Source organism: Trachemys scripta, chromosome 15, assembly GCF_013100865.1.
Source record: "Trachemys scripta elegans isolate TJP31775 chromosome 15, CAS_Tse_1.0, whole genome shotgun sequence".
NCBI classification, from domain to species: domain Eukaryota; kingdom Metazoa; phylum Chordata; order Testudines; family Emydidae; genus Trachemys; species Trachemys scripta.
In genome coordinates this window covers 8,906,089-8,920,415 of record NC_048312.1, presented here as the reverse complement: position 1 = coordinate 8,920,415, position 14,327 = coordinate 8,906,089, and the positions used below count along the sequence as shown (strand labels likewise).

Below are 14,327 nucleotides of genomic sequence, written 5' to 3'. Positions count from 1 at the left end.
TGGAATGCATTAGGTCAGAATAGGCTGTTGTACTGGGACCCTGTCGGATCTCGCAGCAAAACAGGGTCAGGGCTGGGTCAGCACTTGGGCAGGAGACCGTAAGGAACTATGGGGATGTGCTGAGCCCCATAAAATTGAGAGCCTGATGGGTCCTTACAGATCCTATTGATGCTCTTTATAAAGGCACGAGCGTTCACTTCAGTGTCCTGCCAGTTTGGATGAAGCTGTCTCTTGCCCGTTGAAATTCCCCTGGCTGTTTCAGGCCTTGATATTCAAGTCCTTGCTAGAGGTGCAAGGCGCTCAAGGTTTCTGGGCTCCGATGCATGTGAAAGAGGAGGTTGTGTGCAAGCAGATATTACAGTTAAGAGCTAGGCAGAATCCTCTTTGCCAAGCTCTACTGGCGTTGGGATGAGCTGGTGCTCACGTCCAGTCCTAAACTACTTCTCACATTGCCATGCGATGTTAATCGGCTGTGGGGCTTCAGCCCAGAGGTTGCTTCATTTCAGTGGTGGTTGAACAGAGCTCTTTGCCAAGTTTGTATATCAGTAGTTACACTTTGCAGTGAAAGGCATTGTACAAAAGCAGGATTATTGTTCTAAGACGGTCTAGAGATATTGGCTAATTAGTAGTAGCTAAACCATTGCTTTGCGTGGGAGAAATCAAAAGTGCTGAACATTTTGATCTTTTCCCCAGAGTGGTTCCCCCTCCCGCTCCAGCAAATGCCATCCTAATGAGAGCTATTCTTTGAAACTGTTAGGTTGCATTGTTCCATGAAGTTTCTTTTTTGAAGAGCACTTCCCCCAATACTGTTTGCTTTAGAGCCTGTAGACAGACATTGGTCATTAGTTCTGCCTATTTTATCTAACCTAGTCTCATATACAGCGTCTCTTTTTTTCTTATTTATCTGGCACCCACCACCCTCGTATCTGAGCTCCTCCCCAAATTAACAAGAGCATGAAAGCCCCCATCCTCCAGGTGGACTAGATTTCTCTCTCTCTTCCGGAGGCTTCTGGAATTCTTTTAGAACAAAGTGCGTGCATGTGACTCTCTCTCTTCCTCAATTTAGCTGTTGGGGCTATTGTTGTGTTAAGTTTTGTGGCAGTCTGGAACCAGTTGTCATCTGTCTCCTGCCATCAGGAGTTTAATTCGTGAAGTTGATGGTTTTATGGTTTCTGTGGGGAGTGACTGCTGTAGGAGCGTATGGTCCCAAAGTGAGTGGTCTTGCTTGGACCAGTAGCATGGGTGACCATAAAGATGAGGGGGAGCCAGGGAGTTTGTCGAGTGTCCGGGTGATGCGGCCAGTGTTCTTTGAAGTGTCCATGTTAAAGGGCTGGAAGGCGACCAGGGAAGTGCGCATCTGCAGCGTGTGATAAGAGCGTGAGAGGGGAAAGGTGCTGAATTCTCCAGAGAAATGGCTGATTGGATTGTTCTTACTCTCCACAGGAGCGAAGCCTGACAGCCAAGCTGGGACCCGTGTCTCCGGTCAGCCCCGCCCACCCTGACTCGGAGCTGGATCTGTTACCCTCCAGGCTCTCGAAGGAGGAGCTGATCCAGAACATGGACCGAGTGGATCGGGAGATCACCATGGTGGAACAGCAGATCTCCAAGCTGAAAAAGAAACAGGTAAGGTGGCCCGGCGCTGGTGGAGCTGTATGTCTGTCAGAGCACCCGCACTTCCCTGTAATGGCGGATCCAGGCGTCCACGGATGTCCACTGAGGGCAGCAATTGCAGCAGCTACTATACATAAGGCACAGGCAACTGCTAGCGCTTTAACCAGCGTGTCGCCTAGACTTCCCCCAGACAGCTCGCTGGCCCCTCTGCGCTGTTCTTATTTATACTGCATTAGCACCAAGAGGCCCAAACCAAGACCAGGGATCCATTGTGCTCTGCTGTGCACACACCTGGGAAGAGCCGCTCCCTACCCACCTGGTGCTTACAATCTATATAGAGAAGACAGACAAGGGGTAAGGTAAAGGGAAGTATTTTTATCCCCGTTATATAGATGGGGAAATGAGGCACTGAGAAATTAAGTGACTTGCCCAGGGTCATGCAAGAAGTGGGTGGCAGAGCTGGCAATTGATCCCAGGTCCTCAATCTTGTGCATTGTAATCACAAGGCTCTCTTTCCTCCCAGCAAGAGTCCCCCTGTGGTAATGCTGCTGGAGCACCGCTGCGGGTAGTGCAATGGTGGGAAATGTTAAATGCTATTGTGCTCTGGTTCTAAACCTGCGAAGGCCGAATTCAGCGCTTGGATATTTCCACCCTGAGTCTCAGGAAGGGATTTGCTTCTCTGCAGTGCGTGTGTCCCAAAATAAAGCTGCAGTACCGAGATTTCTCGTTGTAGCTTGAAAACCAACCCGAAGCTTTGTGTGTTGATGCGATAGGGCAGCTCTGCGCCGGTGGCAGACTTGGGAACACCGCTCCCTGCTGTTTGGTGACCTAACCTGCTGCATTGCAGAGTGTTCCTTTGCTCCTTGTGCCTGGGCTCAGGCAGATGTAAGAGAGGGCTCTGGGCGGCTCGCTTCCCGCAGTTGATTGAGGGGAAGAGACCCATATTTGGTTGCTGCTGTGTGCACTAGTATTCTAGGGAAGTCCTGGCTTCCACAGTAAGGATCTGGCCCTTGTTACTGTAGTATCAGGACACATGGCAGTTTTTAATGTACATAGCCTCCCTGCAGAGATGGCTATTATTCATGTTACAGATGAGCACCGGGAGGCTAAGTGAGGTGCCCAAGGTCACACAGGATGTCTGTTGCAGAGCAGGGAATTGAACCACGGTCTCATAAATCTTAGGCTAGTGTTCTAGCCACTGGACCATCCGTCCTTGTCTATGTAGCAGAGTAGAAGACCGCCCAGTAGAAGACTCCACCAGCACGTCCCAGGCTTATTGTTGCCACGCAGATTACCATAACCCCATTAACATGATTAACATGACAAAAGCACAGTGGTGGCCTGTGTTTTTTTTTATAAAGGTTTTTCAATGCCTAAAGCAAAGCAGTTCTCTTTGTGTCTCCCTGTTACCGGTTGTTACTTCCCCTGCGTCAGGAAGCTCTGTAATGCTTGCTGATGACTGCTAATCCCCACCCGCCTGAGAGATGAGCCAGCTCTCCTGATGTGCGTGTGCCCTGGAATTTATGAATTAAGGAGGCGGTATAATTGGGCTGTCATTCTGAATGAAAAAGTGGGTCTATTTCCATGCTCCTAGTGGGAAAACAAGTTGCTGACGTTCCTCCCAAGTTCTGCAGAAACGGCACAGGAAGGGAATAATGAGTGCAATAAACCAACTGAAGAGACTCCTCTCATTTCACATGCACACACTCACGCACGCCCAGGAACACGCTCGTGCTCATGGGCGCTCTCCGCAGGCTGTGCTGTAGCTGGCACAGAACCAAGCGCTCTCCTCTCTTCAATGCAAGGCCATCCCAAATGCCTCTTTTTGCTATGAATAGAGTTGAGTTTTTGATTAACAGATGCCTCCCCGTCCCCCTCGTAGGTGGAATCAGGACAGTTTGGTTTTGTTTTTAAACAGTGTGGTGTAATTAGTCCGAGACACCTGTTTTCAGTTGATTTCCCGACAGAGGTAGCAAAGGGGCTGGAGAGGGGAAGGGAACCGGGAGGGCTAAGAAGCAGCTGTGATGCCAGGTGAAATGAATGGCCCCAGAGCTGCCTTTTCATTGGTGCAGCTGGAACATCTGGAGTGATTAAAAGCACAGAGGATTCCCTTGTTTTATTTTGTGGGCATTGGGTGGAGTCTGGGCCGCCGTAAGGACCGAGAGCAATAAGATTCTGGCGCTTGCAGCTGGAAGGCTGGTTCCTTTAAAGGCAGACCTGTCAGGACAATGGTGGCATCATGATAAAGTCAGAGTTCAAAGGACGCTGTCGGTTTTAAACTCCTGGGCCAGATCCCTTGGCCTCCCCAAGCTGCTTTGCAGAGGAGCAGATGGAGGGCTGGGGAGGAGGGCAGAATGGGTCAAAGGTAGCTTTAAGCCATCTTTGCAATCTCTGCTGATATGAGAGCAGGCTTCCTGTCCCTCTTCTGCCTGGCTCCCTATGCTCCAAGGGGCTGTCCTGGCAGCTGGGGAATCAGCCAGCTGCATCGGCTTTGCGGCCACGCCCCCTTCACTGAGGCCTGGGAGAGAAATTGGAATGGGAGCCATAAGATTTCCTTGCACACTGCCTGGTCTTGGTGGCCTTTCTGCCTGCTTCGCCTTGCAGAGTGACCCAAACTGGCTGCAGTGTGGCACTATGCACCAGGTGCCTCCCCCAGCTGCAGGGGTGGTGCCCCTTCTCTGGCTGGGCTGCCTCCACGCACCAGTCTCAGGAAAGAAGCTGGCGCACTTTGCACCAACCCTGTGTTCATTACCGTTCCGTTTAAAGAAACGCTCTTGCTCCAAAAAGCTCCCAAGGGACCTTTGGTCCGGCGACCTCAACACGGTAGCAGTGTCCATCCCCAGGTTAGTTTGCAGTGAAGGGGGATTTAGCCTATTGAGATCAACAGGCTCCACTTAGAGCCTTAGTGCTCATTGAGCCCCCAGGCTTTACCAAGGGCACATGGGTTCCAGGCCTGTGCAAGCCAGGTCACCAGTGAAGCACCGCTGGGGAGCTTGGCTCGTTTTCTAGTGGAAAGTTGGTCTGAAGTCAAAGTGACTCTGGGAAAGCAAAACGAGATTATCCTCTTCCCCTGGAGGAGTTGAAGGACTAATGCACAGTAGCTGTGGGGACCAGTGTCTCGTAACAGGCAGCTCTGCAACCTGGCTTTTCCAGAGCTGCTGGGTACCCACAGATTGAAGTTAAGGGAGCTGCAGGTACTTAGCACCTTTCAAAACCAGGCCGTCGTCCTGGAAAGAAAAGGCTTTTCTTGTTTGTCTCGTTTTCCCCCCCGGACACTGATTTTATAAATCCTCTGCAAATGCTCAGATTAGTTATGAATGTGGCGAACATATCTGCTGACAGATAAATCCCCTCCTCCCTTTTCTTTGCACACCTAGCTACAGAACCACATGCAATCAGTTACCGATACTGACCGTGGCCTTCCCTCTCCTTAAGAAAGTTCAGTACATCTGGCCTTTTAGGATTCCGTGCAAGAGAAAATATTTGAGAGGTGCGGGGGGGGGGGGGGAGAGAGAGCAGAAAAGTTCCTATCTGTAATACTTTGAGAACATTTGGTCCATCTGAGCCATTGACTTTTAAAGAACACGAGAGAGAGCGAGAGAGAGAAAACAAAAGATTTTAGCCAGATCTTCCTTGAGCAAACAGGAGAGCAGTTGTACGAAGCCCTAACGTCTCAATGCGTTTTCCCTCCCTCCTTGGGAGGTCTTAGAGATAATTAAATACATTTGTACGCAAAACCTGTGCAGCAAAAAAAAAAAAAGGGCAGCAACAGTGTCTCCTTGGTAGTTCCAAAAATGGCAATGACGGCTCTCGCTGGGCCTGGCTGGCAGGAGGGGGTTTGATGAAGCAAAGTCTTTAGCAGCCCAGGAGCTTTTCTTTCCTGAAATCCAATGCACCAGTGAGCTTCTTTGTCCAGCTGCTCCTCCCCAGCTTAATTCATGTGCCACTTCTTTTTCATATGTGTTAAATCTCTTTCACTTCTCCCACCAGCCTTCCCTTTCACGCCAAGGAAGGATCATCTCCTTGCAGTTATTCCTAGCCCTGGTACCACAGATCTTGACCCTCCCCCCCCCCCAAATGGCTGGGATTTTCTTTCTTTGCAAATATTTTCTAAGCCGTCCCCAAAATGCTTATCGGCAGTGCAACACTGACACCTGCTGGCAAAGGTGGAGCCGGTGGTGGCCTGTAGCTTTGCAGCACCATCGGGGAACCCAGGACTTGGCCTATTTGCCAAATCTGCCAGGTAGGTTTATCATGTTAAAGAACAATTCCCCCAACTGAATTTTATCTGCTGTATCTCAGCCTCTTTTTCTTAGAATAATTTTTAGAAATAGATTTCCTGAGTTGGAAACTCTGTTTCTTTCTGTTTAAGTTGCCATGTATGTAGACTAATCACTGGTGATTTCTGCCCAGGAACTAGCGCGTGCCTGGATTAAACATGAACATTTAAATGATATCTACCTCTGAATAAGGGCAACCATGCCAAAGACTGGCCAGATTCACAGAAGACTGGAAAAGCCAGACACAGTCAAAGTTATTTCAGCTCACACCTCGTGCAGCTTGATCAAACAGGAGAGATCGATGCTTGCTGCCATATGTACTACAGATGAAGTATTGTTATTACCATACCATTGTCGTTGGGGAAGAGAAAGAGGTGCTGCCTTCATTTAGAAACTGGCCTTAGGAGGAGAGGGAAGCTTACTCTGTCACTAATGACAGGGCTTTGCGTCGCCTTGAAGTCACTGCAATGGGATTTTCCTTTTAGAAGAAGAGGGAAGTTGCAGGCTAGCAGAGGGTTCGCGTGTCACCGTCAAGACTCATCCTGATTTTCTGATTGTAAAGGTCACAGTCCCTGCCTGTTTTTTTGTGGCAGACCTTTAAGATCCGTCTTTGTTCCTGTCTGAGTACCTTGACCTATTTTGCTTTGCCATTTCCCACAAATTCCAAGGGAAGCGGTTGCTGGCTAAACCTACTGAGGTCATCTTTGTAATCTCAGCGAGCGCAGAGGGGAAGTAACCCCTACTCCGTACGCTGTAATTGGTGGGCCTGCACCTTTGATAATTGTACAATATTACACCCATGGAGAGTAGAGAGACTGTAATTCTTCACTGTATTTCAGCTATAATTAGATTTGCAGGCGTGGTGGTTTTGCTTTTAAGGAGCTACTTTTAATGAGCCTCCACTTACTGGAAACGTTCATTTCTTGATTTGCCATCAAATCTTCTGTCTTAAACCAACTGGAACAGATTTGACCACTTGGGAAACTTTTTTGTGGGCTGCCAGAATACCTATCAAAGTTTCTAGAGATTTTACCCAAATCCTTTCCCTGATAGAAATTGGGGTTTTGTTTTGTTGTTGATAATCTGGGGCTCTTGTTTCGAATTCCTGGAGTTTGTAGTTTGGGGGCCTGTAAAGGGCATCTTTTCTATTTTGAGAATAATGCATGCATTTCGTTCCTCGAACCAAACCCTGGAGCTAACACTTGTAGACACTGAGAAAGTTCTGATCTGGATTGGACCTTTGCTGCTTGGACCCAGCTCTGTTTGGAAGCGGTTCTAGTTGAACAAAGAACCAGGAGTGCACTGTAAACCCAGGAGAAAGGAGTTCATCAAGACACAGGTTGCTGATTAGCTCCCAGGTGGAGTTGAACACGTTGGTCCTAACCTGTTAAGCTCTAAGCGCCTTACCTCGTCGTGTTGGGGAATCGCTTCTCTCTCCATGGATGCTGCCAGAGTTGGGATCAGTGGAGACACTTGAGCCAGTGGTCCCCTGGTTTAGAAAGGAGGGGACCGGCAGTGGGGCATATTCCCAAAAGGGAATATTGAACCCACGCTTTGTCCTTCAGATGCCTCGGTTATTGGGTCTTGAGATCAAACTGCAAGGCATAATATATCTTTCCTCTGGCTTCGGGGCAGCGGGGTGGGTCAGAGGATAGGGATAGTTGGAGGTTGCTGTTTTTATTGTATTGATGGTGCTTTATATTTGGTCAGGATTGAAAGATCAGGTGTGAAATTAGGTGGATGGACAGGACACAATTAAGGGCGCTAGCGTTTGATGGCAAGCCCTTTGAAGTCGGTGGAGAAGCCCTTTCCTGCAGAGCTTCCCAAAATATCACCAGGCCTGATTCCTGATAGTTGCCCCTCGCGCTTCTGCATGACCCATATTGCTATTTTTTTTTTTTAGCTAAATTAACATCCTCAAAGCCTCTTCCAGATTCTCTTCTGAGTCTTTGCACAACGCACTCTTTTTTTAGGTTTCCAAGTATGAATACCGTCCTGTTGGTTCAGGAGCAGCATTTCCAATGAGTCATTTGCAAATTAATCTAAATTGCACAAATTTTCACAATTTCACTCTCCCGTTTTGCCGCACCCTGCACATAACATGAGTAACAAGTTCTCCTTCAGGGTGTCCTGGTTATTCCTTCTCTCATCTGTGCGCTTCCTCCAGCCGGTTGAAAAGATTTTGGCATTTCTCTTAACTTCGTACTGGTTACGAGGACAATAATGACGCAGGATGAGATTGTACATACAGTAAGTTGTCTGGCAGGCTGCAGTTCCTTGGGATTCCTAGATTCTAGGACTGGAAGGGACCTCGAGAGGTCATCAAGTCCAGTCCCCTGCCCGCATGGCAGGACCAAATACCGTCTAGACCATCCCTGATAGACATTTATCTAACCTACTCTTAAATATCTCCAGAGATGGAGATTCTACAACCTCCCTAGGCAATTTATTCCAGTGTTTAACCACCCTGACAGTTAGGAACTTTTTCCTAATGTCCAACCTAGACCTCCCTTGCTGCAGTTTAAACCCATTGCTTCTGGTTCTATCCTTAGAGGCTAAGGTGAACAAGTTTTCTCCCTCCTCCTTATGACACCCTTTTAAATACCTGAAAACTGCTATCATGTCCCCTCTCAGTCTTCTCTTTTCCAAACTAAACAAACCCAATTCTTTCAGCCTTCCTTCATAGGTCATGTTCTCAAGACCTTTAATCATTCTTGTTGCTCTTCTCTGGACCCTTTCCAATTTCTCCATATCTTTTTTAAAATGCGGTCCCCAGAACTGGACACAATACTCCAGCTGAGGCCTAACCAGAGCAGAGTACAGCGGAAGAATGACTTCTCGTGTCTTGCTCACAACACACCTGTTAATACATCCCAGAATCATGTTTGCTTTTATTTTTTATTTTTTTTGCAACAGCATCACACTGTTGACTCATATTTAGCTTGTGGTCCACTATAACCCCTAGATCCCTTTCTGCCGTACTCCTTCCTAGACAGTCTCTTCCCATTCTGTATGTGTGAAACTGATTTTTCCTTCCTAAGTGGAGCACTTTGCATTTGTCTTTGTTAAACTTCATCCTGTTTACCTCAGCCCATTTCTCCAATTTGTCCAGATCATTTTGAATTATGACCCTGTCCTCCAAAGCAGTTGCAATCCCTCCCAGTTTGGTATCATCCGCAGACTTAATAAGCATACTTTCTATGCCAATATCTAAGTCGTTGATGAAGATATTGAACAGCGCCGGTCCCAAAACAGACCCCTGCGGTATCCCACTCGTTATGCCTTTCCAGCAGGATTGGGAACCATTAATAACAACTCTCTGAGTACGGTTATCCAGCCAGTTATGCACCCACCTTATAGTAGCCCCATCTAAATTGTATTTGCCTAGTTTATCGATAAGAATATCATGCGAGACCGTATCAAATGCCTTACTAAAGTCTAGGTATACCACATCCACAGCTTCACCCTTATCCACAAGGCTCGTTATCCTATCAAAGAAAGCTATCAGATTGGTTTGACATGATTTGTTCTTCACAAATCCATGCTGGCTGTTCCCTATCACCTTACCACCTTCCAAATGTTTGCAGATGATTTCCTTAATTACCTGCTCCATTATCTTCCCTGGCACAGAAGTTAAACTAACTGGTCTGTAGTTTCCTGGGTTGTTTTTATTTCCCTTTTTATAGATGGGCACTATATTTGCCCTTTTCCAGTCTTCTGGAATCTCTCCCGTCTCCCATGACTTTCCAAAGATAATAGCTAGAGGCTCAGATACCTCCTCTATTAGCTCCTTGAGTATTCTAGGATGCATTTCATCAGGCCCTGGTGACTTGCAGGCATTTAACTTTTCTAAGTGATTGTTAACTTGTTCTTTTTTTATTTTATCTGCTAAACCTACCCCCTTCCCATTAGCATTCACTATGTTAGGCATTCCTTCAGACTTCTCGGTGAAGACCGAAACAAAGAAGTCATTAAGCATCTCTGCCATTTCCGAGTTTCCTGTTACTGTTTCTCCCTCTTCACTAAGCAGTGGGCCTACCCTGTCTTTGGTCTTCCTCTTGCTTCTAATGTATTGATAAAAAGTCTTGTTGTTTCCCTTTTTTCCCGTAGCTAGTTTGAGCTCATTTTGTGCCTTTGCCTTTCTAATCTTGCCCCTGCATTCCTGTGTTGTTTGCCTATATTCATCCTTTGTAATCTGTCCCAGTTTCCATTTTTTATATGACTCCTTTTTATTTTTTAGATCATGCAAGATCTCATGGTTAAGCCAAGGTGGTCTTTTGCCACATTTTCTATCTTTCCTAACCAGCGGAATAGCTTGCTTTTGGGCTCTTAATAGTGTCCCTTTGAAAAACTGCCAACTCTCCTCAGTTGTTTTTCCCCTCAGTCTTGATTTCCATGGGACCTTACCTATCAGCTCTCTGAGCTTACAAAAATCTGCCTTCCTGAAATCCATTGTCTCTATTTTGCTGTTCTCCCTTCTACCCTTCCTTAGAATTGCAAACTCTATGATTTCATGATCACTTTCACCCAGGCTGCCTTCTACTTTCAAATTCTCAACGAGTTCCTCCCTATTTGTTAAAATCAAGTCTAGAACAGCTTCCCCCCAGTAGCTTTTTCAACCTTCTGAAATAAAAAGTTGTCTCCAATGCAGTCCAAGAATTTGTTGGATAGTCTGTGCCCCGCTGTGTTATTTTCCCAACATATATCCGGATAGCTGAAGTCCCCCATCACCACCAAATCTTGGGCTTTGGATGATTTTGTTAGTTGCTTAAAAAAAGCCTCATCCACCTCTTCCACCTGGTTAGGTGGCCTGTAGTAGACTCCTAGCATGACATCTCCCTTGTTTTTTACCCCTTTTAGCCTAACCCAGAGACTCTCAACACTTCCGTCTCCTATGTCCATCTCTACCTCAGTCCAAGTGTGTACATTTTTAATATATAAGGCAACACCTCCTCCCTTTTTCCCCTGTCTATCCTTCCTGAGCAAGCTGTACCCATCCACACCAACATTCCAATCATGTGTATTATCCCACCAAGTTTCAGTGATGCCAACAATGTCATAGTTGTATTTATTTATTTATTGGGAATATTGGATGTTGGGAATATTTTAAAGTTTGCTTTTAAAAGTTAAACAGTTACAATCACGAATGCTTCTCAGGCCATGGCGGATGTACTGTACAGCATCATGCACTGACTAACGTTCGTGAAACACACTTGAGCGTGCACATCTGTTACTATGGGGAGACAGAGGCTTTGCCTATGCTGAGACTTCAGAATTGCCCCAGTGTGAACCCATAGTATAGATACCATTTGCATCAATGCAGAACGATTTGCACCCAGGCATGCAGACTGCATTGCACTGGTGTGAAGGGATTTGCATTGCTCCAGTAGCACCAGCGGCTGAAATGTCAGTCCAGAGAGGGCTGAAGTTGTATGTTGAGAAATCTGAGGCTCCTCTAGGATCAGTGTGATTCAGTGTCTCTGATGACAATAGATGAGACGCTATTGGAGCAGGAGGAAATCTCTTGCATTGTGTTGTGTAGCCTGCCTAGGTGCCTTCCTACCTCCCATCTCTTCACGGTGCAGCATTTCAGCCCTCATTTTGTATCCATTGGATTTTATGCTGTGCCAGAGTTAATTTTTCTCTAGCGCTCTCCGAGGTGCATCCGCTCCACAGCAGGGCTGCCCAAAGGCCAAGTGCCACCTGTGGAATACTGGCCACTCTCTGTCTGCCTCTGCAGGACGTGATCAAGGGCAGGTTTTTATGCTGCTGAGCTCAAACAAGCAGCTGCTTCACTTCATCTTCCTCACATCTAAGTGACTATCAGGCTTATCCTCATTTTGCTGTTGGTAAAAGCTGTGGACGTGTCTGAAAACTTGGGTGTGACTTTTGGGCTCCTGCTGGTTGCCCCGATGGCCCTCAGCAGGTGGAGTTTGGATACCTCACCTGTACAGCCAGGGTAAGGCTGTGACTCAGAACTAAGGGAACCGCCACATGCCCCTTTTCTATGTAGGCCCACAGAGGAAGAGATGTCCGTTCAGCTGCTATCTGTCTCCCAGGGCAGGGGAGTCTGAACTGGAGGCTGGCCCCTTGCTCAGCGCTGGCTAGTTTGCAGCTATTGAGGTGTTGAGTTTTTACCAGATTCTGATAAACTTCTTTCGTTTTATTTACCATGGAAAAGGGGATTTGCAAACGACCTTCCTGAGACAGGCCGTTGGTCTGTAGATGCCCTGAAGAGAATGGCTTGTGCTGATGCCCTTAGCAGCAGCTTCTGGGTCAGTCTGATGTTCCTAGAATTGTATGAGGTGCCGATAGTCCAGTAAGTGTGTGGGGCCGTTTGACCATGAAAAGCAGCCCCCTAATGATGATTGACACCCTGCCTCTGGGCTCCTTAGTAACTTTTGGCTGAGGGGTGAAAACATACAGTAGTGAGGTTTGTCTCTGGCCTACCTGCCTGCTTCCCGCCTGCATCGCTGCCCTGTCTAATGATGCTGCCCTTCATGCATGGGACGTACTCCCCATTGAGATCCCTACAGCTCCCATCTCCTGATTGGCTGAACCCCCCCTTACATCCTGCCTCTGCTGGGGTGCCTGCGGCTCACTCCCATCTGGCAGTGGGCAGGAGAGCGGCGACTTCTGCCTTTCTGCTGAACTCGGTTCATCCCGGTGTTACCTTGTCCTCCCCACCCTGTTTGTCCATTTCATCTGCCTGCAGTGTCCTGTGAGCTCTCTTTGACTCTTTGTCTTTGAGACTTTGCTGTCCGGTGCCTAGCACAAGGGAGCCCTCATGCTTGATTGGGGTTCTGAGGCACTGTTGTAAATAGAAAAAGAATAATAAGACGTAGCCACAGAAGGCATCTTGTTCACATGAAGAACTAGGAACTCAGTAGTGGGATATTAAACCAAAAGAGTCCAATAACCCCTCAACTCCCCGCCCCCCCCCTTTAAACACGAGAGTGGCAAACAGTGCAGCTCCAAATTAAGACATAAACAAGGAACTTTGCTGCTCTGAGAAATGTTTTTCCTCCATGGAATTTTCATTCAGCTATTTTTTATGCATCGCATCTGTCGTCAAGATCCACAGGCCAGATCTAAGAGGGACACTTTACCCAGTTTGTGGCCAGAAAACACCCTGGCTGAGGCAACAGGAAATGTTAAAGGGTTATTCTCCCCTCCCCTCTGTTAGCCCCTTTGTTTTGCTGATGTCTCACGGGAAATGGTTCATGGTTACATTTTCTATATCTGTCACAGTGCTGGAGAGAGAGTGTCTCACATGGCCAGAGTGTTTCCTTTTTTGAACCACTCACTCTTTTTCTCCCCCCCCCTTCTTTTCAACCTTTCACAGCAACAGTTGGAGGAGGAAGCAGCCAAACCACCGGAGCCTGAGAAACCGATGTCACCCCCACCTATTGAGTCCAAGCATCGCAGCTTAGTGCAGATAATCTATGATGAGAACAGGGTAAGTCACTTACCGACCAGCGCTTGCTGAACTGACTGAGGTATTAACCTGGCGGTTGTGCTGTGCATATGCACTCTCTACTCCACTAGTTTCGCCTGTATTATCATCAGGAAATGACTGCTTGTAACAATTGACCGGGGCCAGGCCAGGGGGGGGGATCTGGATTTCAGCCAGCAGCACACGCAAGTGGCCTACCTGCCATGTGATTTCTTGTGGAAATTGCGAGAGATGACGGTTGGTGGATGTTGACAGCCAGAGCAAAGGGTGTTAATTATGTAGTGTGGCTCTATGTTGCATGTTCTGTTGCTGGAAGAGGTGAGGGTTTAACGGGGATAAGCTTGGGATTTGAAATACCGACAATGATGCCCTGGAACCTGACGCGATCAACCAACAGGAACCACTCAGCGTAACATCCTCCTGGGGTAAATTGGGTTCTTGAATTACTGTATGCTGACCTGTAGGATGATCCCTTAGAAACTCCCCTCCCATGGCTGGATGTGCTGGGGGGTGTGTGTGCTTTCTTGGCTGCCCCCCTGCCCCCCAATGATGGTCGCCTTTCTGCGTAGCTTGTAAGCACAGTATTGAGTCTGACATGTTCAAACTTGGGTGCCCCAGACATCCAAATCCCATATTTAGGCACTTATATGGAAGTGGCCTGCTTCCCAGAGGGGCCTAGCGCCTGCAGCTCCCATTGGTCTCATGTTTGAAAATGTTGGCCCATGCCATCTGCAGAGCACTTTGGTATCACCGGGGTTATCTGAGAGGTTATCGCCAGCATTCTGCACCTGTCTGGTGTGCGGGGTTCCCTGTGAGCTCAGTGCTGCTCCTGTAGGGCAGTGTGTGGTTGCGACCCCCGGTGGGGAATGTGAGACCTTTAACATTTAAACACAATCAGGCAAAGAAAACCTCCCCCCTTTGCCCACACCCTTACCCTTCAAGGTCAAGGACACTCTTTCAGCCTCTCAAAACACATACAG

At 47.6% G+C, this 14,327-nt stretch overlaps 1 protein-coding gene across 9 annotated transcripts in view; it reads left to right on the top strand.

Moving 5' to 3' along the window:
* The window catches only part of NCOR2 (nuclear receptor corepressor 2), a 391,355-nt gene that overhangs the window by 179,126 nt on the left and 197,902 nt on the right, over positions 1–14,327 (top strand). For all 9 annotated transcript variants that reach the window (XM_034791186.1, XM_034791190.1, XM_034791189.1 and 6 more), the window contains exons 5-6: positions 1,444–1,623; positions 13,237–13,350. In XM_034791186.1, the coding sequence (XP_034647077.1) occupies positions 1,444–1,623; positions 13,237–13,350 (294 nt within the window). The remainder of the gene's footprint in view (positions 1–1,443; positions 1,624–13,236; positions 13,351–14,327) is intronic.